General features: G+C 50.6%; 1 protein-coding gene across 4 annotated transcripts; it reads left to right on the forward strand.

The window, feature by feature from the left end:
- Nucleotides 1-545: 545 nt before the first annotated feature.
- Nucleotides 546-23,326, forward strand: kirrel1a (kirre like nephrin family adhesion molecule 1a). Of its 4 annotated transcripts, none has more exons than XM_061763674.1 (15): nt 546-1,001; nt 12,102-12,251; nt 15,018-15,167; nt 15,295-15,452; nt 15,524-15,674; nt 15,748-15,853; nt 16,711-16,859; nt 16,938-17,065; nt 17,161-17,287; nt 17,385-17,485; nt 18,333-18,549; nt 19,199-19,306; nt 19,514-19,623; nt 19,821-19,934; nt 21,249-23,326. In XM_061763674.1, exons 1-15 carry the CDS (start codon nt 953-955, stop codon nt 21,891-21,893), a joined length of 2,463 nt encoding a protein of 820 aa, XP_061619658.1. In that variant the 5' UTR covers nt 546-952; the 3' UTR covers nt 21,894-23,326. The 4 variants fall into 4 exon arrangements, with proteins under 4 accessions (XP_061619658.1, XP_061619660.1, XP_061619656.1 ...); XM_061763676.1 differs by having other exon boundaries at nt 19,857-19,934; XM_061763672.1 differs by having other exon boundaries at nt 547-1,001; nt 19,514-19,641.
- The last annotated feature ends 787 nt before the right edge of the window (nt 23,327-24,113 follow it).

Here is a 24,113-nt window from a genome sequence, read left to right on the forward strand (position 1 = left end):
CAATAGACATTTGGCGGTGAGAAAAGGACCAAAATGTCCAAATACGCATGAGCAGCAGGATGACGACAGGGGGCGCCCTTGCATCACCTTCTCCGGTCAGCTGACTGACCAAAACGTGCGCGTCACCGACTTCGTGTGACCGAGCGCAATCGACTGCAGATTTGTTTCGTTCGTCATTCGCGGAATCTTCTGCCTGCCAACCCTGCCTGACATTTCCCTCGTGTCCACGTAAACTTTGCTCTCTTCTTTGGCAGGAGGGGAGAAAAGTGGGGTGTTGACGTCACAAGGAGAGAGCGCGTGGTGGTGGGGGGGGGGGGGGGGGTTGATGTTCAAATGCACTTTCGTGGTCGTTCTTTTCCAACTGTATACGCGTCGTGAAAGTAATTGCCCAATAAATTCTACCCAAAAGAAACAGAGAGAGAGAGAGAGAGAGAGAGGAATGCGCCGCTAATGAGGATATGACGTCAGGTTAAGCGACCTGCAGCGAATGCAAAACAGGAAGTGGCTGCTTGCATTAAGAGAATAAGAGCGCCACTGCCGACTCCATTTGCTCAGCAGTTTTGATCGGAGGCACAATCAAAAGACATCCCACGTTTTCGGAAGCACTGGGCACCGTCAGTGCCATTTTCTGACCCAGTTCGTCTTTGCCGTTTGCTTTTTTTCGTTTGAAGGCTATGACCGGAAACTCCTGGTTATTCCTTCAACTTGACGTCTCCCCGTGCGCAGCAGAAAGCGGACTGCCGCCGGAGAGGAAAGAGGAGAGAGAGGGCAGAAGTGGAGTGGGGGGGGGAAAGCGAGGCAATGGTGTAAGAGCAGGCGGAAAGCGACGAGGGGACGTCTTGTTCTTCCTGCCGATGTGCCGATGTGCCTCCCGTCCAGCTCTGCCTTTTTGATGCCGTCCTGACGGACTTTCGGCCCAATAACGGACTTGTTCTTTCTGGTGGGCTGAACCATGCAGAGGCTGCTGCTGCTCCTCACTTTGCTCGTCACTTTACAAACTGGTAAGGATGCCTTTGCCGTCAACAGGAAATGAGGACAAATATGAGGCTCTCTGTTGGTGTTTAGTGTGACGTGGTTGGTGGAGGGGGTGGGGGTGGGGGTGGGCGTGTGGGAAAAGGGAAACGCTGGGCTTTTCTTTCTTGTTCTTGTTCTTGTTCTTGTTCGAAGCACGCACGCACGCACGCACGCCCATGCCCTCCTGTGTTCCGCAAATGACCTTTGCAGACGCGTGAGCGATGCTGGGACTGGCCGTGAACGTGACGGCAATGAATGCGCTTGATCAGCTCGGCTCTGTCCTCTCCTCACCTGCATGCGCGCACCTGTGCCGACGGCATCGGCATCGGCATCGACACCCTTTGCCTGCGCCGGTAGCAGCTATTTGATGGTCACAGTTGCTAGGAGACAAAGGATGGGGAGCATGGAAATGCCCACTGCAACCTGTTTGAAGGTGGTACCAATGTATGTGTGTGTGTGTGTGCGCGCCATTGTCTAGGTAAAGAGCGTGCGGCGGTGGGGTCGGGGGGGGGGGGGGGGGTTCTGATAAAGGGTGATGTCACCGTGTCTGCCACCTGAATCGTGGAGGGCGGGTCGGGAGCGGCAACCGCCCGTGCCCGCGAATCCCCGTTTGGACACACGCGCCTCTTTGTTCACGTCTTGCTTTTCAGTCTACGTGACAATCACGCACACACATTGTCTGCAAGCCTGTCCCCCGTTATCGCGCTCCAAACACACACATTTGCTCGCCTGCGATAGCCGCGTCGCGGGGACGACGTCGTTGCAGACGTCCCCTGGCTTCGATAAACAATATTTCACAGCCTTCAGTTTGAACACGGGGCCTTTTCACGAGAGCGCGGCTGTGAGGAGAGCAACTCGTTACGACGTGATGAAACAGCTGCGATTGATTCAGCATCGCCGGTCTTGGAACGACGTACGAGCTTAGGAGCCGTTCGACGTGTTAGCGCGTAATCGATCGGGGCGACGCACGCTCGTGCGTAAGACTCGAAAGGACTACGAGGAGGTTTGACCTGCATCGAGGGTCCACTGAAATGTGGACAAAGGTTCCAAAGTGCTGGTGTGCTTTTTGCTGTCCTCACGTTACGTGGACGAGCATGAAGAACGTCTTTCTTCTCCGTCTGTGCGATGTCCACGCGTCCCGACACTTTCGCGCATTTGTGCACCAAGTACCGCCGTCACGACCAACATTAAAAGGCGCTAGTGTAAGTTTGATTCCTAAAAAGTATACTTCGTACTGTAGTAAGCCACTGTAGGTTTATCCAGTTCGGACTTGAACATAAGTCAAATATAAGACTTAACGATTCAAGTCAAATGTATTGCATAGGAAAGTGGAAAAAGGAAATGTTTGAAAGCAAACCGTTCCTAAAGATGAAATGCGAATGTTTTGAACTTCAAAGTGAAATACAACTGAACTGTACTCAGGCGGGGCTTCTTTTGCGGCTTTCTCGCTTGCGTGTTACGGGTCTGGCTGTGGAATGGAAGCAAAGTCAGCAAAGCTCAAGGCCGTTTGCATATTCCAACCCGCGGCCCATCCGGGTTTCACGGGTCTGATGCCCGTTTACCCAAGTCCGTCTCGAAGCGGCAGCGTCTGAACCGACCGTGAAGCCCAACTGCAGGAGCCAGTTGATGTGCCCCCGCATTTTTGGGTCAGTGTAAATCCCATTCGCGATGATTCGGCAGAAAAGTCCCCACTCAAGTTAGATAAGCGATGATCAAACGCGTGGTCAAGGATAAAGCAAGAGCTCCGAGGCCCTCGGGTTTGAAAGCCCCGATAATGTGATCACGGCGGGCAGGCCGAGAAAAAAAACCACATCCCCTTCAAAAGGTTTCTTTATGCAGAGTCCCCCAAGCAAGAGAGGCGCACTTAGTCACATCTGACTGAGCCTAGCGGCCTTGTTTTCCCGCCACGAGTACACGGCCACATTCCGCAGAGAGGACCCCATTTTGGGAAGAGGCACGCCGCCGGGGAGACAAAGCAGCGCCGCGGCGGCGGCGGCGGGCAGGTGGCTAAAACGTGGTCGAGAGGGGTTGGACGGAGGGCCGGCGTTCCGTCGAGAGTGGAGCGGGAAAGCAAAGAAGCGAGTCGGTAAGCGTTACTCGAGCTCGGCGAGGCCGCTCGTTCGCATGGAACGCGTTGCGATTGCTGCGCGAGATGGGTCCCGAGCTACTTTGAACATTCCCCCTTTTCCACTTCAGCTTCTCGCTTTCCCCTGCGCCCCCACTTCTCTTTCCATCTACCCTTCTCTAATACCTTCCAGATGTGTTGCTCGCATTCCTCTGGTCGGTGGAGAGGGGAGGGGAGGGGAGGCAGGGGGGGCGAGGAGACGGTGGCGGATTGGCTCGTCGGGAGAAGAAGCATATGAATTCAAACTGGGAGCACATGATGAGAAAGAGGAGCTTGCGTACGGTCGCGCACACACCAGCACGCTGGGTGCGAGCTTCCACAATGGACGGGGAAAACGCGTCACGGTCCCGTAAGCTCAAAAGTACTTCTTTCCCTCGTCCTCGTCTTCTCCCCCTCCCTCCGCAGGAATGCGGTTGACGCCGATGATGTCACTTCATTTCGGCGCTCTCCCACTTTCGGCTCCTCGCCAGGGACGACGGGGGCGGGGGTCGGAGGGTAGAGAGCGGGAGGGGAGCGGGGGATTCGTCTCGCGCCGTCCATCTTCCCTTGACGGTAACATTAGGGTCAGCCTTCCGGCCAAATCGGTTCCCCGCTCGGCCCGCGGATGGGGGGGGGGGGCGGATGTGTGTGTGTGTGTGTGTGTGTGGGGGGGGGTTCGGCGATTGCGCAACGAATAACGAGCGAGCGCTCCCATCGGCGGCGGTCATTAAAACGATGCCGTGCACATGCTTTATGTTTTTCCCCGTCAGATGCGGCCCTCGCCAACCTAATTACGCCCTGGAGGTCACACTTACCTCGACTCCAACTTCCCGATGAATCGACTTTACGTGTTTCGCGAGCCGTGTCCATTTTGTTAAAAGCACTGCACGCCATCGGAAGTGCGTTGACCCCACGAAGGCCCCCCCGATGCCGCCGGCTACGGGAAGCAGACCCACGATATGATCAGATGTGGAAAAAAAGGTTCCAGTTCATCTGAAAAGGTGCTGAATGTGCTAAAGAGTCCGGAGGAATGCACAACAGGAAGTGTCGGTCACCCCACGGCGTCACATTACAGGATTACCCAAAACTCTTTCTGTTCCCAACGCTGCGCCGGTTCGTCTTTGTCCTGCCCACAAAAAACTTCCCTGAACAGATTTCTTGAGTTGGCGTCACAAGACGCGGACAGTCGAAGCGTGTGCAATCTTTGACTTGCAGCCCGCTCGCATCACCTTGAAGGAGGCTCGTGCGGCGACGTTGGCGAGGCCGCCCGTACAGACGCTATCGCTGCGCTCAAAAGGGCGGACGGGTCGAGGCCCCGGGTTTTTATCGGCCGCCCCCCCTAACGGATGACATTGCGACGACCGACAGTACGTAGCAATGAAATGAGATTGCACCGGAGCGGACCTCGGAAGAGATCATTGATCGACGACGTGTCGCTTGTAAAACGGTCCCGCTGTACTCGGCGACGTTTACGCTGCCCGTCAAGGTACGGTGACTCGAGAGCAACCTGAGAGCGACTTCTTGGCTAGTGATTCGTGCGAAGGGCCACCAGTTACGTACACACAAATTTGCTCCAATGATATCGATAATAAGATATTATTCTTAATGATCATCTTTTGACATTCTAACGATCAACAATGAGGCGAGGCACACTAGAAAACAGCCCATTTGATACATTTTCAAATGATCACTTCTACATCATCACAATCACAATGTCCCATCACTTTCGGATTCTTTTTTTGGTGGGACTATTTTTGAAACCTTCCCGCCAGCTACTGCCGGTTGAACCAATTAGTTGAAAAGTTCACGCGTCAGCTTGACTACTCCGCATCGACGTTTAACGCTTGAAGTGTTTCAAAGTGTTTTTGGTATCTCGTTTTCCGGAGGACTTCAGACGGGGTGTCGCTGCCATGAATCTTTTAAGACAAGCAGCGATCAAAGCTAACGAGGCTAAGCGCTATTCATACCTGGTGCCCGGGGGCATTGCGTTGGTGACCCCTGCTCTAAAGTGACGGGTCGCTGCCCAAAATCAATAGGAAAGCACCACCGCGAGCTATCGATTCATGAGAACATCGACCGTGGCTGCCGAATTCGGCACCGCTTGGCGTGTGCGTACGTCTCCCTCGTTCAAGCGTGTCCAGCGCAAGGCCGTTGTTACTTGTGGTCGCCCTCGGTTACCGCCGTCGTCGTCGTCTTTGTCAACCCTGCCTGACATTTCACTGGCCGCGAAGGGCTCGCGGATTATCAGCGGCTGGCCGGCTTTTCCTGAGCTCCGGCATATTCGTGCGCCCGTTATGTGTCAGATGCATCCTCGCCAAATTATCATATTATCCTCAGGTGATCCTGCCGTTGCCATGGTCACACTTTCTATCATTGTGTCAGTGGACTTCATGGGCTGTCGCCATGGCAACGGCAGCGGCTACAGAGGTTGGCCACGCACACGCGGCACTAAAGAATGGGTGGGAGCGACACATGCCGTCATGATATTAAAATGCACATTCGCCCTTGCAGGTCGACGGCAACCATTTTGATAGTGTGAGCGGGAAAGATAGCGGAAGCCAAAAGGGAGTTGGAGGACAAAAGGGCATAGAAGGGGAACAGAGTCGTTGACAAAAGACAGCGAGGGCTCGGTCGCCGACTGCTAGCGAAGGGGAGGGCTGCGAGGTAAGACGGCAAAGGAAAGGAGCGAGCAGGCGGACAATGCGGCAAACAAAAGACACTGTCTTTGTCCAAAAGCGCCCCCCCTCCAAATTACACACACACACACAGCCCAAAAGTCACCTTTGTGTTTTGAGCGTGAGTGCGCACAGTAGGTGCCCCTCAACCCCCACCCCCCATTATTTGGTCCCCGTATAGCGTCACCATGGTGATGAGTTATTATGGCCATCCAGGCGGTCGGCCATATTGTTGAGGAAACACACGTGGCGGCGTTCCCGTCGCCTTAAATATCTTGTTTGCCCAAAGCACGAGCTTTACTTTACCGAGAACTGGTATCCTCAACTAACTATTGTGCGAAAGTTGTGCAACATCTGACGGACTTGGGGACAGTAGTGACTGGAGTATTTCTGTTGTCAACTCACATCACAACAAGCGGCAGTTTAGCCGATCGTGAACAAGTCACCCAAAAAAAAAAAGAGGCTTGAAGCCGTTTCCTGCTACTCCCACCGTCAACCGAAACAAAAGAAAACGGAGAATTACAAATGTGCCTCAGGAATGCCTCCGCTATAGCTTCATTCGAACATGTACTGGAAGATGCCGTTGGCATGCTAACGATTAGCATCAATAGTCATGGTGTCGTAACCCTTTAAGCAACAAATATTTGAACACAAACGGTGGAGCAACACATCAACAAACAATATCAGAATACTCACACGCATAGATTATTTATCCTTTGCACAAAAACCAAAAACTATCAGTGCCATCTTGGAGTGGTGACTCTTCTTAATTTGTCTGTGTCACGTATTATACTGCCCCCGGTGGCCAAGACAGGCACACCAGACCAGAATGAGCAGCACCATGAATTGAATTGAAGCATTTAATCCTTCGACCTGACACGTCGCTGGCATTCAGCAGACGGACAGATGAACAAAGATCCGTCACTTGTAGTGAATCCTATTTGTACGCGGACGGATCCTTTTCCAGGGCACACCTGATGATCTCTCACGGCACAAAGGTTGGGAATCGCTAAATTCATGGATGCGATCAAGTCATTTCTGACTCCAGCAGCAATAGTGTTGTTGTCTGGTCTTATTTCTGTATTTGTACAGGTGGGCTGAGCGAGAAGGGATCCGCGACGGTTCCGTGCCGCTCAACCTGCTTGTCGTCCTTTCGATCAACATCGACTCGGTGCCGCCTGACGTGGAGGAATGCGACTTTGTCCTGAAACGATGATGTCATTCTCCACCACGGCTCCGTCTGCGGACCTCCGCGTCTCTTTGTTCTCCGTTTTCCACAGCGCCGTCGCACGCCGCGGCCAAAAACGGAACGGGGCAGACAACAGAATCAATTTGCCAGGCGGCGAAGTAATTGGAGGGAGGGCTGAGACCGTTGTGTGTCTCACAGGCGTTTCTAGCACACCGAAAATCAAACCCAGCGGCATGAACATTTGCGGGATCTTTTTTTGTTTGTTTTTTTTTTACACCAAGAAAAGTGTAAAACCATACAATGCTCAGTTGCAGGGGCTTGACTACGTTTTGACGTTTGGGGTGGCTTAGTGCCCCCCCCCCCCCCCCCCAACAAAAAAATAATATTTACAAACGTGAGAAGGGGTATTGTATTGACGGTGTTCAACATAAGCACACACTACCAAATCATTTCGGGGGTCCTGAGAAGTTTTTACGGGGGTAATATTTTCCCCATCACTTCACAAATGGTTTGTTCCACCCACAACCCCACACATTTCTTAACTTCAACCATTCAATACCAACGCACGATCATGACCAGTCCTCATTTTTGCCGCGTTGAATTGTAGGTCACTCTTAACGTTGTAACTTTTTGTAGCTATGGGAAACAATTCCGGTGGTCGGACAGCAACACTGTCCTCTGTTTGAATCGCAATGAGACAAGTTAGTTGTTCTATTTGGTAAGATTAAAGCCAAGGTGCTACGAAATAGCTTACTGACTGGCGTAGGCGTTTCTCGCCCATTTCCGGGGAGCGGAAGCACCCCTAAAATGAATCCAAGCGCCCGCGACCCTCCGATCCGGACTGTGTGCCTTACTTGCATATTCATCCCAGTCGAATGCGTGTAGCGAGCACGTTGGGAAGGTTTCATCAGACCGCCAGATGCGCTCGTAAACACACCGGTGCGCAAAAACCCATTTGGTCAGTTAATTTCCAACGTCATCTGTTGCTATGGTGACCCGAGCCTTTCATGCAGCCAAGGCGGGGGATTGGCTGGGGAGGTGTGAGGGAGAGAGGCGGGACGGGCACTAAAGAGAGGTAGGTAGCAGGGATTCGGCCAGAGACGACAAAGTGAGGGATGCGTACGAATCCACGTGAGCGCCGTTTGACTCTCAAGACTGAACGAGTTCATGGAGAGAGAGAGAGAGAGAGAGATGATGCAAGCCCGGAGAGAAACGCTGAAATCGAGCGAGCGTTGACATTTACAACAGAGCGTCGGGGGTGCGGGGGCAAATCGGCAGCACGCTCGCTAAAAATAGCTCCAGATGTCTTTGCGTGCATATGCCGCACCCTCTTGTTAGTTTTCAGGCACAAACGGACGCGGCGTTACCTCGCTGCGTGGTGTGAGAGGCGCTGGCGGGCCAAACTGCCCGTGGTGTGTCACGATCGTGAGTCGCCTGGGGCTGGCGTGTTGATTTGACGAGCTGTGGCCGGTGTGGCGCGGACTTAATCCTGGCCTAGAGAGGACCGATGCTTACTTTGGAGACCGCCGGGAAAGAGGACACGTTCAACTCAAAAATAAACACAAATGGCTGACCGCCGTGAAAGCCAGATACGAGCCGTCGTTTGGCCTATTGTTTTTTGCTTTGCTTTGACGTGTGGGCAAAACAAATTGAGATACAAGCATTGAATGGTGGCAGGTAACTCAACTGACTAACTGGTATTGGCAAAAAATACTCGACATTTCTTCTTTATCCCCTGCAAAGAATAACTCGTATTACTGTGGCTTACTGAAAAGCCGTGGCTCGCACACTAGAAAGAGCAACACAATGTCCATTAAATTGGAGCAAATGTGGCAAAAACTGTTAAATTCTTTTCATTCCATTCCATTATGTCTTTGTTGTAAGTTTTTATAAAATACAATATTATAGCGTACCGTCTTTGTCTTCAAGAAACATTATTATTATTATTTTTTTTTTAAATGTGTGCGGCTGGAACTGATTAATGGCATTCCCATTCATTTCAATGGGCGAAGATGATTTGACATGCACCACAGTTTTGTTTGCGTTTCCCTGATGACAGAGGGAATCCTTTTTGGCAGCCTGCGTCACTTCGATTTCAGTTCTCCTCAAACGTCAGCGTTTCACGGCGGTCAGGAGCAGCAAAGCGCTCCGACGTGTCGATTACACGTTTGGGCCGCAGCGCGGTTGCGTTCGCGCGTGTCCACAGGAAGCGGCTCGCCAGCTACCGCGTTTAATTTGTGTACACGCGGTCACGGTTGTAGTTGTGCGCGACCTCTTTGCGTGGACGGGGAGCTCCGGCGGTATCTCGGGATGAGTGACTCAAGGAAATCAGGACACACTCTATATTTGTCACTGCAGCATAACCCACATCGTGAAAGAATACAAGTTCCCTCGCATACAGTTTGCGCTGCTCTCTTTGCCTTCATTTTTGCCTTTTTACACCGCAAGTCACACCAACACAAACACATGGTGAGAAGTGTAAACTGGATAATATGGGAATCAGAAGGCGAGGAGCACATGTTTAAATGACTCAGTATCTTTGCTAATGCGGCCTCAGCGGGGGTCTTTTCTCCGCAGATTGTTCATCCTCTGCCGGCCGGGGTGAATTCACTTTGGATTACATTTGCGCTTTACTGTTGAGGGAATACCTCCAACTGGCCTCGCCGAGGTAGCCGCAGGGAGGATTTGCTTGGCCTCGGGCCGCCGTCGACTTTGCGGCTTCGTTTAAAAGAGAAGAAAAAAAACAGCTGGAGCCTGGATGAAACTGCCGTTTTTGTGCTTTTTTTTTTTTTTTTTTTTTTTAAGAATCCAACCTTCGTGTGGCGCGAATAGCATCGGACAGCGGTCAGATTCTGATGTGTCGTTGCATGACCGCCTTTCATATCCAAGTTTTGTTTCTCTCATCATTTCATTTCATCGATTTGGGCCAAAAAGAAGGGCTTCTATTGTTTTTTTTTGTTTTGGGGGCTCACTGTTGAATTATTCTAGGTATGCATGCCGCAGAGCTCCATCTGCATCTGATTCCCTCTTCTCCGTTCTCCGTGCAGCCCCGCACATCTCCTTTATCTTCAGAATATTAATGTGCAGCACTGTCAGAAGCTATTGTTGTGATTGGTGCGGGATTCTTTTTTTGTTTTTTTGCATGACCGCCTTCTTTCTCATTAGCGGGCATACCGTACTTCGGCTAATCGCACCCGGTCCGGTCGAATATGCAGTAAGAAAGAGGACGAGCAGAAGAAGGACTGAGGGTCACGCTGGGGTGGGCGAGGCATATGGCGGTCGGTTAAAAAAGTAGTCAAAAGCGAGAGGGACGGGAGCCTTGAGAAAAGCGCCGGAGGCCTCGGAGGGAGACGTGTGAGGGAATGAGCCGGAGAGAACGAGGGGGGGGTGGAAGGGAAGTGGGAGAATTTGGTCGGGCGTTAAAATAAAGCGAAACGGCAACAGTGGGAGGCGACGAGAAAGGAAAGGAGAGAGACGGCCGAAGGAGGGCGAGAGAAAGTGCCGGAGGCTTGATATTTAATGTGATAAACGAGTTGTGACAGTCTGCCTCGAACCCCCTTCCGACCGGCAAGCAGGAGCACAGAAATAGAAGACATAATGGCTCAAAAGGACATACACGGCATTACGAATGTATATGGACGCAGGAGAGGGAGGGGCTAGTGTACTGCGGGGGCTGCTCATTTATCGACAGCGGGGGGAGGAGCCGCACGTCACGTGGAATGGCATCCAATACAATCGGGGCCTAGTCGGTTAGCATAAACATTTACAAATGTTCCTTGTAAAGGTTAGAGTTGCACGACATTGAAACTAAACAAAAACAAGACGTGGCCATTTTTTTTCAAGCCAGTGATATATATTGCAATAGGAATCAAATGCATTTCTTGTTTTGACTGTTTACAACAGCGTCAGCAGAAGCAAAAGTTAAATTGAGGCCTACCTGCATTTCGTATTGAGCGGGTTAATAGTCCTGCCACACTTCATTTCTTTTCATGCCCAGTCATACTGGAGACACGTAGAACATAAGGTGCATTATATTGAAGCGCATTAGTAAGCACGACACACGGAAATTGGTCCCTTCAAAATAACCGTAGCCCAGCCCCCTCCCCTCGATGTTATTGGTCACATATGGAACCATAGATGCATTTCATGCAGGCGTGAAATTCTTCCCTTTGTCCTCATCCAAGAAGATGCCGGAAGTATACAACATTCTGGGCTGCGCCAAGGGTCATCATTACCATGACATGCCAATCGTTTTCCTTCGCATGTCTATGGCTTTCGGCATTACCGTATACTTTTTTTAATTGGTCGTTTTACACTAAACTATAACTGGGAGCGACAAACAGCTTGCCGAAAGCCCATTTTGCCTCTCATTGGAAGAATTGCTCTGAAAAACCAAAACGTACGACGTACTTTGAAGGGAAGGTACCGCCATACATTGACCGCCGCTCGCATGTAGCCGACATCGCGCTGACGATGCTCATGCCGTTAGGCGCGGGGCAGCAGAATAGCATCATAATAACAATAACGCACAGCCGCCACACTGTGCGCGAGTCCAGTTTCGGAGGGACGGCTAATTCCAACTTGTCATCATAGAGAGGCGCACAATGTCGTCTCTTTCTCTCTCTTTTTGGCTCCATTTTCCACACGAAGCAGCGCCACACCGGTTGATCTGCCGGGGCATAATAGCGGGGGGCCAAGCGAGCACACAATGACGGCCACTGTAGCTTCAGAAGCCTCCGAGATGACTCACAGGGAGGAATGAGCAAGAGGGGCCGAGGTCGGGGGATGGAGGCGCACGAGGGGGCGGGCTTCCGAGACTTTGGAACAAATAAGCGAAAGGGGGACGAGAGCGAGACCCACGGTCGAAATTGCCTTTTGATATCCTCTCGACCGAGTCAGCGCGAGATGCGTCGTCTTCTTCCTTCTCCCGACTGATTTCCTCCGGTCATGGCCGAGAGCCGGCGTGCGATCCAAGATGGCGATCGCGACATTCCATTGCAGCGTAGTCAGTTAGCCCCGAATAAAACCACAGGCGAAATCGGCGTTTCCTTGAGGGAGATTTTACAGCTCGCCCGCCCCCATCGACAACTCACTCTTGTTTTTTCCTCATCTCTTCAAGTCTGGACCGCCAGATTCTCCCAGGAGCCGGCGGACCAGTCGGTGGTGCGGGGACAGAGGGTGATCCTCTCCTGCGTCGTCTTCAACTACTCGGGCATCGTTCAGTGGACCAAAGATGGCCTGGCGCTGGGCATCGGCGAGGACCTGCGGGGTGAGACGTCAAGTGCGCAAATGAGAAGTCTCTCACGAGGCCGGCGCTCGTGAATCGTTTGGAGCTCTCGGGAGCTTTATGGCGGTCAATCAACTGGATTGAAAAAGACCAAAAAAAAAAGTCCACCGGGAAGGCTCGCAGCTGGCCCAAACCCATTTTTATCCACTTTGGAAAGTCACCCCTGTAAGATCACACTGCTCCCTTTTTTCCATTTCCATTTTCCAGTACATGAAACAGAAAGTCCCTACAAACTGAAAGCCAATGTCTTGACACACTTACCTTGAAAAAGTGACTTTCTTACTTTACTGATTACTTGATTCCAAAAGTAACTAAGTTGGACAAAAGTCACTTTCAGCAGCAACCGAGCGGCAGGAATATCACTTCTCCACAGTACAATAAAAAGCATGAACTTAAACCGTAACACTTCTCGAAAGACTCAACTGATGGATGCCGATTGTAGTCCATGAAGGCAACTGCGTGCGTGTGTGTGTGCATGAACGTAAACGTGAAAGTGAGTGACGCACACACACACACACACACACACACACATACACTATTGCTCCCGCCATCGTAATTTTGATGCGAAGAGCGAGAAAAGTTGACGATTCCGCAAGTGTTTAACGAGCAAAGCTGTGGGTGATTGCGGGGGGAGAAGCGCTTGCTCACGTGACGTCAGCTCACAGCCCGACTCCGACTCGGTCTGTCGTGTGAAAGCTCTCACTTTTCTTCGGAAATATTATTTACGATAAGTATTCGAAGTCCTTAGCGAGGGAGTCAGTCCTTATTGTATGATGACTCACGACTTCGGCATGCATAATTGACTCACAATGCAATGCACGCCGAACATGCCAGTAAAAGTGTATTCTTAATGTGTAAATAAAAAAGTAACAACAATCAAATACACTTTGGATAATAACAATAATAGCGTGCGCTTTTCTGCCTTTTCTCCGTTATGTACACACACTTACGTCCAACAACGTGGCGCTCTAAAGCGGCCACGCTAGCGGACTATCCGAAGGGAAGGAGGTGTTTTCCCGGTGGAGGTGTGACTAGCTGAACCAAGTGTGTCACTAGACGCCCTTTTATCCATGGCCCAAAAAAAAAATAATCTAAAAAACTGAAATGGTGAAAAATACTTTAACACTGAACCTCCACAACTGATTACCACAAAGTTCTGCCTTTGCATGTTTACAGCAATTATGTTCAAACGTGTAATGCAATTAGTAACAAATTAGTATTTCGTGAAAGCGTCCAAACCATTCCAAAATGGGCAAAGCTGCACATCCAGGCACAACACAGTGTTCGTCAAATGTGCTTTGCCAGAGTTGAGCACACAAACAGCACGGTAGTTTTTGTGCATATAACAGATGTGTGTGTGTGTGTGTGTGTGTGTGGCTTCTCTGGGCTTTCCACACGCTTCCTTGCCCTCCACATTTCACATGCAAATGCACGTCGAAACAAGGCGCACATGCACATGCGAGCACGAGCAAGGACACACAAGGTTAGGAGGAGAGCAGCCTGTCGGCTCGCTCGCTCTCGCGCCGCCTGAGCAGCAAATTGTGTGTAACGCGCCGTGGAGTCAATTGGACTGCTCCGAAAAGAGTCAATAAATGCATTACGACTTGGTGACCGAGGGCGTGAATGCCACCTCTCGGTGAGATTGTGCAGCGGTGGCACAGCTGGCGCAAACGCGGAGGGGTGGAAGGCAGGGGATTGTGTGACGTGTGTGCGTCACACACTGAAAAATGGGAATTCATAGAATAAGAAAAATGGAACACAATGAGGAATATTTAACGTCAAGATCCCGGAAAGATAATTGAGAGATTTGTTTCTAAATAGGTACATTATAATAACAATACAAGTTTCGAGATAGTTGCTAAAAATGTGCAAAGACTGAGAATTCTGTCGGAGCTACAGCGTGAAACTGTTGCTCACATTTGAGTTTGACTGGATTTTCTTTGCTATTCATTGCTTGCGTAAGTGGCACAGTCGTGACATGCAGTTAGCTCGCCAACGATGCCAACACCCCGAAAATGTATCTTCCCTTCAGATAGCCCGCTGGTGTGGCCTCTTTAGAGCGCCTCATTGTCAGTTGTGAGTGCGCATATGTCGTGTAGAGAAGAAGAAGAATGAACAATCACCTTTTATTGTCATGAAAAAAAAAAACCCTCCAACTTGACAGCCAGTGTTAAGACCGAGGCTTTGGGCTTGAGAGCGCCTCGTTGTCAGCCTCGGGTGCACGCATGTCAAAAATCTCTTTTGAGGCCTCATTTTACCGACTTGGCTATTTTTTTTTTTTTTTAAATCAATCCAATTTGGTTGAAGCTAAATTGAAATCTGCCAATAGAACAGGAAAATGTGTCTTGGCGAGAGGTAGCTTGAGGTAAACCTAGCTTGACTCGGATCACCTCACATTTATTAGCAGTACCGGACCAACACCCATAGAAACTCTCTCTTCAATTGTATCTTATAATAAGTTCACATTTTAAGGACAGAAATGCGCTTTCACAAAAGGTGCCCGGTCGGAAAAAAATCTCTCAGCATACAAAGGACAAGAAGATTTTGCCTTTGGTTTGAGCGATTTCCTCGCTCATCGTGTGGACAAGCATTCCTTTCCCCTCGTCATGAAAGGACAACCGTCTGGAACTTTCCTACGGCTAAAAGCGAACCCTGTTAAAGGATTTGCATTTTATACGAAGAATGATTTTATGTGAATTCTAGAACAAATGAGTTGAGCAAAACTGTTTCAACTGTGTGTTTTCCCAGCCTGGCCTAGGTACCGAGTGCTGCGGGTCCAGGAGCTGGGCCAGTACAACCTCGAGATCTTGTCAGCTGACCTGTCTGATGACTCCTTGTACGAGTGCCAAGCCCCCGATGCCGCCCTGAGGTCCAGGAGGGCCAAGCTCACCGTCCTCAGTACTTGTTTTCCATGATATTTGATTATCTTACCGTTGCTTTCTGTGCCAGATTTGATCCGCATTTGGATCTGGCTCAGGTGTAAATCCGTTCTTCAGAACTTGCTTTTCCTGACCTCCCCTCGCAGTCCCCCCAGACGACCCGGTGATCGACGGCGGTCCGGAGGTTCTGCTCAACGCGGGGGAGTCCTACAACCTCAGCTGTGTGTCTCGGGGTGCTAAACCGCCCTCCGTGATCGAGTGGCTTAAAGACGGCCTGCCTGTCGACGGGGCCGTCAGTGGCACTGTGAGTCCCAATTGACAAACACACGCACGCACGCGTACGGTGGTCTTTGACACGCTCTGTGATTTCTCCAGGAGGTTCTCCCAGACCGTAAGAGGGTGACCACGCGCAGCTTCCTGCCCATCCACCCCATCGACGCAGACACAGGGAGGAACTACAGCTGTGTGGCCTCCAACCTGGCGGCCCCTGCGGGCAAGAGCACAACTGTTACCCTCAATGTGCACCGTAAGCACGCCGACAGTCCCGTCAGCAAACCGTTTGGTGCCCAACATCCCATTTTGCCCTCTGTGTCTCGCAGATCCACCGACAGTGACCTTGTCCATCGAGCCTCGCTCCGTCCTGGAGGGCGACAGGGTCACCTTCACTTGTCAAGCCCAGGCCAATCCCCCGATTATGGGCTACAGGTGGGCGACTTTTGCGCATTTAAGCGGACCTAACCAAGAGCTAGAAAACAGCAGAGGTCCTCACACTCGGGATTGAAGTACAGACTTTAGCTTCGAACTTCAGTTCGGCGGAAAAGTCTAGAAACCACACGATCTCCGTCGGCACCATATCATTCCTCCCCGGTCTGGCACAATTCCGATTTTGAGATGAACAAAATACCCTTTTACTGCAGCGCATGGGAACAAAGTGCAATCGACCGCCTACGTCACGTATTCAAAAATAATGCCTTCATGTCACGTGAACGCTCAGTCCAAGAATTTCTAACTTGCTCCAATACTAGAAAGTAAGAACAGCAATCCGCACGTGAATACTTTAGAGCTACCCCTTTTTGTTCAGAAAATAGCGGTGCTACTCCCACAAAATATAAAACTCTTTTCAAAAGTATCCAACTTCATCTCATGTACTCATTTACCAATCGCAAAATGGGAAAAGACCTCTCGGCGTCTACTGACAAGGATTACTGGCCGCAAATCTGCAGAAATACATTCTCAATGACAACAAAAGCAAAACGGTCATGTACAGCCAATCCAGTTTAAGGTACTCCCTAGATCACAAATTACGCAATATAGTGTGCACAAAAAATTTTTTTCAACTAAAAAACACCCCAAAAAAAAAACGTTCTAACAAACACGTTACATTACCGAATGATGACAAACTATTTGGTTTTTTTCAGATGAGATGGAGAATTTTTGAGTTTTTTTTTTTAAAGGTTTAGACAAATCTGTAGAGCAACAAAGTATCGGTGCTTGCGTCACCACTGCTACATTTTGCCGACGTTTGGATTGTCAACAAACTGGGCCGCCCTTCTCTCCCTCAGGTGGGCCAAGGGTGGCGTGGTGCTGCAGGGCGCCAGGGAGAGTGTGTTCACCACCAAAGCGGACCACTCCTTCTTCACCGAGCCGGTCTCTTGCCTCGTCTTCAACGCCGTGGGGAAGACCAACGTCAGCATCCTGGTGGACGTTCACTGTGAGTGTCTCGACGAGGTCCGCTCAAACCGGCTTCCCTTATTCCTCCCGTGAACGACCTCCTCCTCGCTGTCTCCAGTCGGTCCCATTCTGTTGGTGGAGCCTCAGCCCAAAACGGTGGACGTCGACTCTGACGTCAACCTCAACTGCAAATGGGCCGGGAACCCCCCGCTCACTCTCACGTGGTTCAAGAAAGGTTCCAACATGGTAAGAAGAAAAAAAACGCCGAACTCGTCAACTGAATAGTTATCACTGCACGGGAAATTATGCGACGTAAATACGGACGGCGTCCGCCGGCACAGGTTCTGAGTAACAGCAACCAACTGTACTTGAAGTCCGTGAGCCAGGCCGACGCGGGCCAGTACGTATGCAAGGCCATCGTGCCGCGGATCGGCGTCGGAGAGACCGAGGTCACGCTCGCCGTCAACGGTCAGGAAATACCAAACCGCTTCAAAGTTCAAAGCCACCTTGCACCACTTTGGAAGCCCAACCCAGGAAATGAAATTCTAACTTTTTTTGTCTACAGGCCCACCCATCATCTCCAGCGACCCCATCCAGTATGCAGTGCGAGGGGAACGGGGCGAGGTCAAATGCTACATTGCGAGCACACCTCCTCCGGATAAGATTGTAAGTAGCGCTGCTGCTTCAAGACCACCCTTCCAAATTGGATTCGACAAGCGAGTCAATATGCGGTGCCTTTGAGACGGAATGTGTGCAAATGTTTCACTATTCTGCTTCGTTTTCCTTCTGATGAGGGAACCAAAAGGCGCCTCCCGACCGATGCGTGCGCAAAATCGGAGGTGAAGGTGAACAATTTGGTGCTGATCCAAATTCAGATTGTTTGGCCTCGGGGGCTGTCTGTGCCCTACAAAGTGCCATCTCACACAGTACCATTACCGCCTCTGCTTTTAAGCACTGTCCCTTCTTCTGTTGGGGAGGGGGGGGGGGGGGAAATCAACAAACCACTTTTAGCTCCTGTGTCAGGAAAAAGCGTCCCGGATGCTTTCTCCGCTCAGCTGCATCACACGGGCGTCGTGGTTTCCTTGACAGATGCGTCCTGACTGGCGGCGCGCTCCCCTAATGCGGGCGCCGCAGTTTGGGACATGAAAAGATTTATAAAATATAAAAAGGACGGAGGGAGGAACACTTGTCCCAGTAAACGCCACAGCTGGGAGATTCTCCTCCTGCGGAACAAGTGGGCACCTTATGGGAACATGTGGGCTTATGCATAATTCACTGGCTTGAGTACAGTATATGTTGAATAATACAGCTGCTTTTAGTGGCTTTAAAGATGGTGGCCGTGCAAGATTCCCCTCACCCCAAGCTTGCCCACTGCGTGCCACGTGCATGCATGTCATTAGATGAAGAGGTTACAGTCACTCAGCGATATACTGTACGGTGCGATATTTTGCTGCGCCTCTACATTTCCCCCTGCATCACCAAGCAGTATGTGTCGGAATAACAACGTGCGCAGGTGTGGGCGTGGAAGGAGAACGTGTGGGAGGAGGAGAAGGGCACGCTTCTGGAGCGCTACACGGTGGAGCAGAGCAGAACGTCGGCCGAGGGCGGCGGCGTCCTCTCCACCCTCACCGTCAACAACGTGATGGAGTCCGACTTCCTGACCTCGTACAACTGCACGGCCTCCAACTCCTTCGGGCCCGGCACCATGATCATCACGCTGGAGGAGACGGGTGCGTTGTTCGCAGAGACAACTGACCCCAGTACAGTGGTGCCTTCAGATAATAGTCCTTTTTCGTTGCCGATAAATACTCGTTCGTTTGCGAGTATTGTTAGAAGTCGACATGTGTTGCGACACAGATTGTGTTTTGCCATCTGTTGCTTCTCAAACCGCAACTATTGATGCTAACTCTTAGCATATCAATGGAATTTTGCATTGTTTGTTAGCAATAAGCTAATCTGACTTTCCTAAGGCAAAACAATGTGGCCGTTTTCAATACACAACTTGTGATTCTCTTTGTTTTCAGTGGCGTACAAAGGTGGTGGGGGTGGGGGTGGGGGGGGGGGGGGCGGATGGTGCGATGGCAGCCAATCAGGGTTTTGGAGGCGCCCCTATACATTTTCCTGAGCAAGCGTTGCCAAGAGGCGCCAAAGTCGTAGCTCCCGTCGACGATCGCTTTTCGAGGGCCATCGAAGGTTTTTGGTGTTTGTTGTATGTTTTAGGGAGTGGCAGTAAACAGCTTGAAGACTTTTTTTTTCCCGGATGAATTGTTCAATAGTTCCCAAAGTGCTGCAAATTAGCGCTCCCCAGTATCTGGAGGCACCACTTTCGAGCCAAAATCAGGCTGTTTCCTGATGAAACTGAACTTGATGTTATTTCAGAGGAGGTCCCAGTGGGGATAATTGCCGGGGGGACGGTGGGATCCACCATCCTCTTGTTCATCTTCCTCCTGATCCTCGTACTCATCTTCTACTGGCAACGCAAAGGCAGTGAGTCACGCCGCCAAGCAGCACCGTGACAGTTAAACAATCTGTAATGGAGACGTTATTTCCTTGGTGTCGGTCAAACAAATTCAAGCAGAAACTGTAAGAGTACACAGCGATAATAGTTTTCTATATACAGTACAAGAAAACTCTTTCGACTTGTCAAGACGCGCGTGTATGCGTGTGTGAGACTTGGGCCTGTTTTGCTTCCAGGTCGGCGAGGGGTCACGCTGGGAAAGCCGGACATTAAGGTGGAAACCATAAACAAGGAGAGCCACAGCTTGGAGGAGGACTCGGCCAGCGTGTCCACGGCCTCACGCATGGTGAAGGCCATGTACTCGGTCAGCTGTGTGTGTGTGTGTGTGTGCGCGTGCGTGCGTGCGTGTGCGTGTGTGTGTGAGTCACCTCGCTTTCCCGCGAGTTCTCCTATTTTAACGCCTTTAATTTTTCGTGTGACATTTTGTTGCATCCTTCCCTCTCCGTCTCCTTTTTGGTTTGGTTCTCCTCTTTGACCGTTTAGTTTCTCCCCTCTGTGTCTTTCTCTCCCTCCAATCAGCCCTTTAAGGACGACATCGAGCTCAAGTCGGACCTCCGCAGCGACACCGTGGACACCCGCCAGGAGTACGACCTGAAGGTGAGCCCTCTCCGCTCCTTTTACGCCCGCGCACGGGAAAAACAAGATTAAAATCGAAAAACAAGTCCAGCCGGCATGCGTATTTTCTGCATTTTGACCCTGTGGGGTTCGACCGAGGTGATGAATTTGATGCAGCTGCCAAAATGTTGCCCCGCACAAGGCAAAGCCTCCAGTTGGAGAACGAGTCGGATCATTTTAAAGACACGAAGTCGATTTTTTCCTCCCCTCCCTCTGCGGCCTGAAGCGCCAAGGCTGCGAAACAATGGCTGAGTGACGCGTCCGCTTACGTGAGAGAGGATGGGATGGAAGATTTGCGTCAGGAATAGTCAGTCTTCCTGCGCCCGCTTTGTCGGGGAGATTCGACTGGGATTCGTGAACTTAAAGCGTAGCGAGGCCGTGAGCGATTCTAGGATCAGCGGTTTAGGGGCGCCGGGCTCCTGGCCAAGCAAGATCCATTGCGCAGTTTTGTACAGTTTAACACAATTTCTTTGGAAGAGGAACATCAAACTTTTGGGGAAAGTCGAAACCATCAAATCTGATCAAAGTTATTTCAATGTCGCTTTGATAGAGCAGCACCTCTGCATACATGGTTGTTGTTGTTTTCTTTCCCTGGAGTAAACTAGCCCGCTATAGTGAGTACTGAAACGAGCAAAAATGGACCTTGGACTTATTTTTGAGCCTTTTATATGAAATGCAATGCACAACAACAGAAGTTGACTTTCGAATGCGAAGAAATCAAATCCTCCCTCTTGAGTCACAATCTTAATTAGCATGGAGTCAGTCGGCTCGTCAGCGGCACCTCGCCTTTAATATGGACCCGCCTTTGTAACAACCGCCGACTTCTCTCGTTCCAATTCAAAACTCTGATCCCCTGAAACGCTTCCTCCCTCGATAAAACACCCGCTCAGCCTACCTAACAAGAAAAACGATGAAATACAGCAACAATGAAGAACGGTCATGTTAATAGTGTGTTGGCATTGAATGGTAGAAGTTCAGAAGTGTTGCACACATCCTGGTTAAGGCTACTTCAGGTACTTTGAATTTGAATGCGTTATATAAACCTGGAAGTCAGTCCATTGCTCTTTTCAGAGCCGAGCGGGGGGAGGTGGGAGGGATCGGGCGGAACAAGCGCAAGCAGGTGCTCTAGTTTTCTTCTTCAAAATGCAGAGAATCCATTTGGTGTGCATGCTTGCACGTTCGTGACATTAAAAGGCGATTCTGATTGGGATTGCAACCACATGGCAAGGAGTACTTTTGACGACTGACGTGGCCGCGCTCCATTGGAGAAGCATTTTGACGCCGATGTTTTCCCAGGATCCCACCAACGGCTACTACAACGTACGAGCTTCCACGCTGGACGAAGGTCGTCCCGCCTCGCGCTCCACCATGCACTACTCCGACTACCGCTCCCCCACCGGTACTCCGGGGGGCGCCGCATCCATTAGCGGCAGCAGCGCGGGAGGGTCGGGCGCCGCGGCCCCCGGCCCGCCGGGCCCCCTCACCTCCCCGGGCCGCCCGCAGGCCTGCTACGACCCGCGGCCCCCTTCCAGACTGTCCCACATCAGCTACGCGCAGTTCAACACTTTCACCCGCGGGGGCCAGAACCAGCAACCCCCCAGCAACCCCGCTCCCACGGCGGGCGACTTCCCGGGGGACTGCGGCCTGCTGGACTCCACCTCCCAGCTGGCGTACGACAACTACGGCTACCCGTCGCATTACCAGACGTACCGGATGGGCTTCGCCCCGTCTAGCCTGGCCCCGCTGGAGGCCGGCCCCTCGTACGAGATGTACGGGGTGGGATCGGGCGTGGCCGGTCCGAGCGTCGGCGTGGGTCCCGCGCCGACGGGCTCGGACACGGGACTCGGCAAGTACGGCAGCTCCGCTCGCTTCTCCTACACGTCGCAACACTCCGACTATTCTCACAGCCGACACACGCAGAGGATGCAGACTCACGTGTGAAAGCGACCTAACGGCCCGACCGGTGTCTTCGACAGAGCATTGCGGCTAAAACCGACACACACACACATATTTCCACGCGCAAACACGGCACATGTACGGTTCTAGAGGAGCGCGCCCGTGAGACGGGAGGAGGAAGCTGGAGACAAAAGTGCGGCCGATGTGTTTGGAAACGGGAGCGCCGAGAGAGCGGACGGCGCGAGTCACAATCACGGCGAGGACCACAACGCAGACGCAGACTTTGCATGGACTTTTGTCAAGGACTGAAAATGAGCGGGACCGGCCCGTTTCGGTCGAACCTTGCTACGGCGAGCTCTACGAACTTGGCGGAAGGCCAAATAGATCAACGTCTACTACGGTACATGTGACTGAGTCATTTCTGCTCATTTTTCTTTCAACTTTCCCCATCATGCTTCTTAGCCAAGGGAAAGTGGTTGTTCTCGGAAGGCAATCCTCCTTCTGCACTGCATCGACACCGTCCACGCTTGTCTGTCCTCTTTTCATTTGCACACCTGACTAGAGCTTTGTATTCTATTTTTTAAGATTACAGATTAATTATTTTTTGTCAATGTAAAACACGGAACGATGTGTGTGTACGGACCAAACGTTTGAGGGGTTGTGCCATCAAAAAGGGTATATAAGTGTATAAAAGAAACCTAGTGCCAAGTGTTGATCTTGTAGACCATGTAGAATATATGCAGTAGAAGCTCCTTCTGTTGGCGACTGTGGCTTTACAAACCAGGTGAGGGACCTCGGCTCAGACTGCGTTTTTCTCAGCTCGAGCCTCCGCGAGCTCTAAACTTGGAAGAACGCTGCGGACGGTGAGAAAAAGTGAGCGGCCTTATCGGGAGAACAGGATGGTTTCTCGTCGTCTGCCTGCCAAAAGGGCCGGAAGAGAATGTGTACGGAGGGGAAGGCCGTCTACAATATTGACGCGTAGTAACGAGTGCGTCTGTGTGTGTCTGTCTGTGTGTGTGTGTGTGTGTGAGCGAGAGAGACGTCGGGACGGCGTGTGCGGGCAACGGCGCGCACATCAATTTGTACAGCGTGTTTGTATAGATGTGTGAACGGATACGTGCATACTCCAAATCTGACTCGTGTGTGCGTGCGTGCGTGCGTGGGACTGTTGTATGCATGTCCAGCTGTATACAATGTGTGTGTTTCAATATACGTCTGTATCATTTCGCTCACAATCTAGTACTTTTATACCTCTGGTAGGACTGTATCCTGTATTATTGTGTCTTTGAATTTAGAAAAACCCAATGTATATGTTATTGTACTGTTCCGTAGCAGGAAAAAAAGCGTTTTAAAATGTTATCAAACTCATTTTTTATTTCTTTACCTTCAAGATTTTTAAAAAAATGTATGTAATTATTTTTCCACAGTATTACATAAATAAAAGCACTGTTTTTTAATAAAAATGAAATAATTCTGCCTTTCCTTATTTTGATTATTAACCCATCATATTATATTTCAATGTATTTGACTATATTCTATATTCAGAGGTGGGTAGAGTAGCCAAATATTGGACTCAAGGAAGGGTACTGTTACTTTTGAACATTTCTCAAGTAAAAATAAAAAGCAGTCATCCAAATATTTACGAGTAAGAAAGTACTCAATGAAATGATGAATTTTTTTTTTTTAACCAAAGCATGGACATCAGATACAAAATATATATGTGGGAGTCGACAAACACCTGCCACCATTTCAATGTTTAACTGCTCCAAAAACGACAACACGTGCATTTGGCCCGACGGAAACATTGTTTGCTTTACTTCGTGCCGAACACACACGCGGGGATTATGTGCGCGTGTGCATGTGCTAATTTGTGCCACATCCACTGCCAAAACAACAGCAAAAGTATTTGCAACTTACCGCAAGCTGTTTCCTCCAGTTAGAAGGTGGCTGAAATATCCAAATTTGGGCAGTCACAATGGAAGAGCTGCATGACAAAGCTGTTGGGTTTGGCTCTGTAAACACACTCGCGCGGCTGTTTTTCCGTCCCAAAATGAGTCATTTTGATTGGCTCGCGAAGGCTACTTACCCGGTCATGTGGCCTTCTGTCGTCTGATTGGTGAATTGGAGTCAAATGACATTCGTGTTCGCGTTTGATTGGCACAACGGTCGCCCTATGCGGAAGTCGAAGATGGAGTCTAAAAATAGACGAGCACACGTCAAGTCAAAGTAAAAAGTACAGCGCATTTAAAGTACTCTGACAAGTAC

This window comes from Phyllopteryx taeniolatus, chromosome 23 (assembly GCF_024500385.1).
Source record: "Phyllopteryx taeniolatus isolate TA_2022b chromosome 23, UOR_Ptae_1.2, whole genome shotgun sequence".
Lineage (NCBI taxonomy): Eukaryota > Metazoa > Chordata > Actinopteri > Syngnathiformes > Syngnathidae > Phyllopteryx > Phyllopteryx taeniolatus.

Bases quoted from the DNA above. Each gene is read 5' to 3' on its own strand.
- kirrel1a (XM_061763672.1), top strand. From the start codon at position 953: ATGCAGAGGCTGCTGCTGCTCCTCACTTTGCTCGTCACTTTACAAACT. The intron at 15,168-15,294 runs GTACTTGTTTTC...CTCCCCTCGCAG, and splicing joins GGCCAAGCTCACCGTCCTCA to TCCCCCCAGACGACCCGGTG. The intron at 15,675-15,747 runs GTAAGCACGCCG...TGTGTCTCGCAG, and splicing joins TGTTACCCTCAATGTGCACC to ATCCACCGACAGTGACCTTG.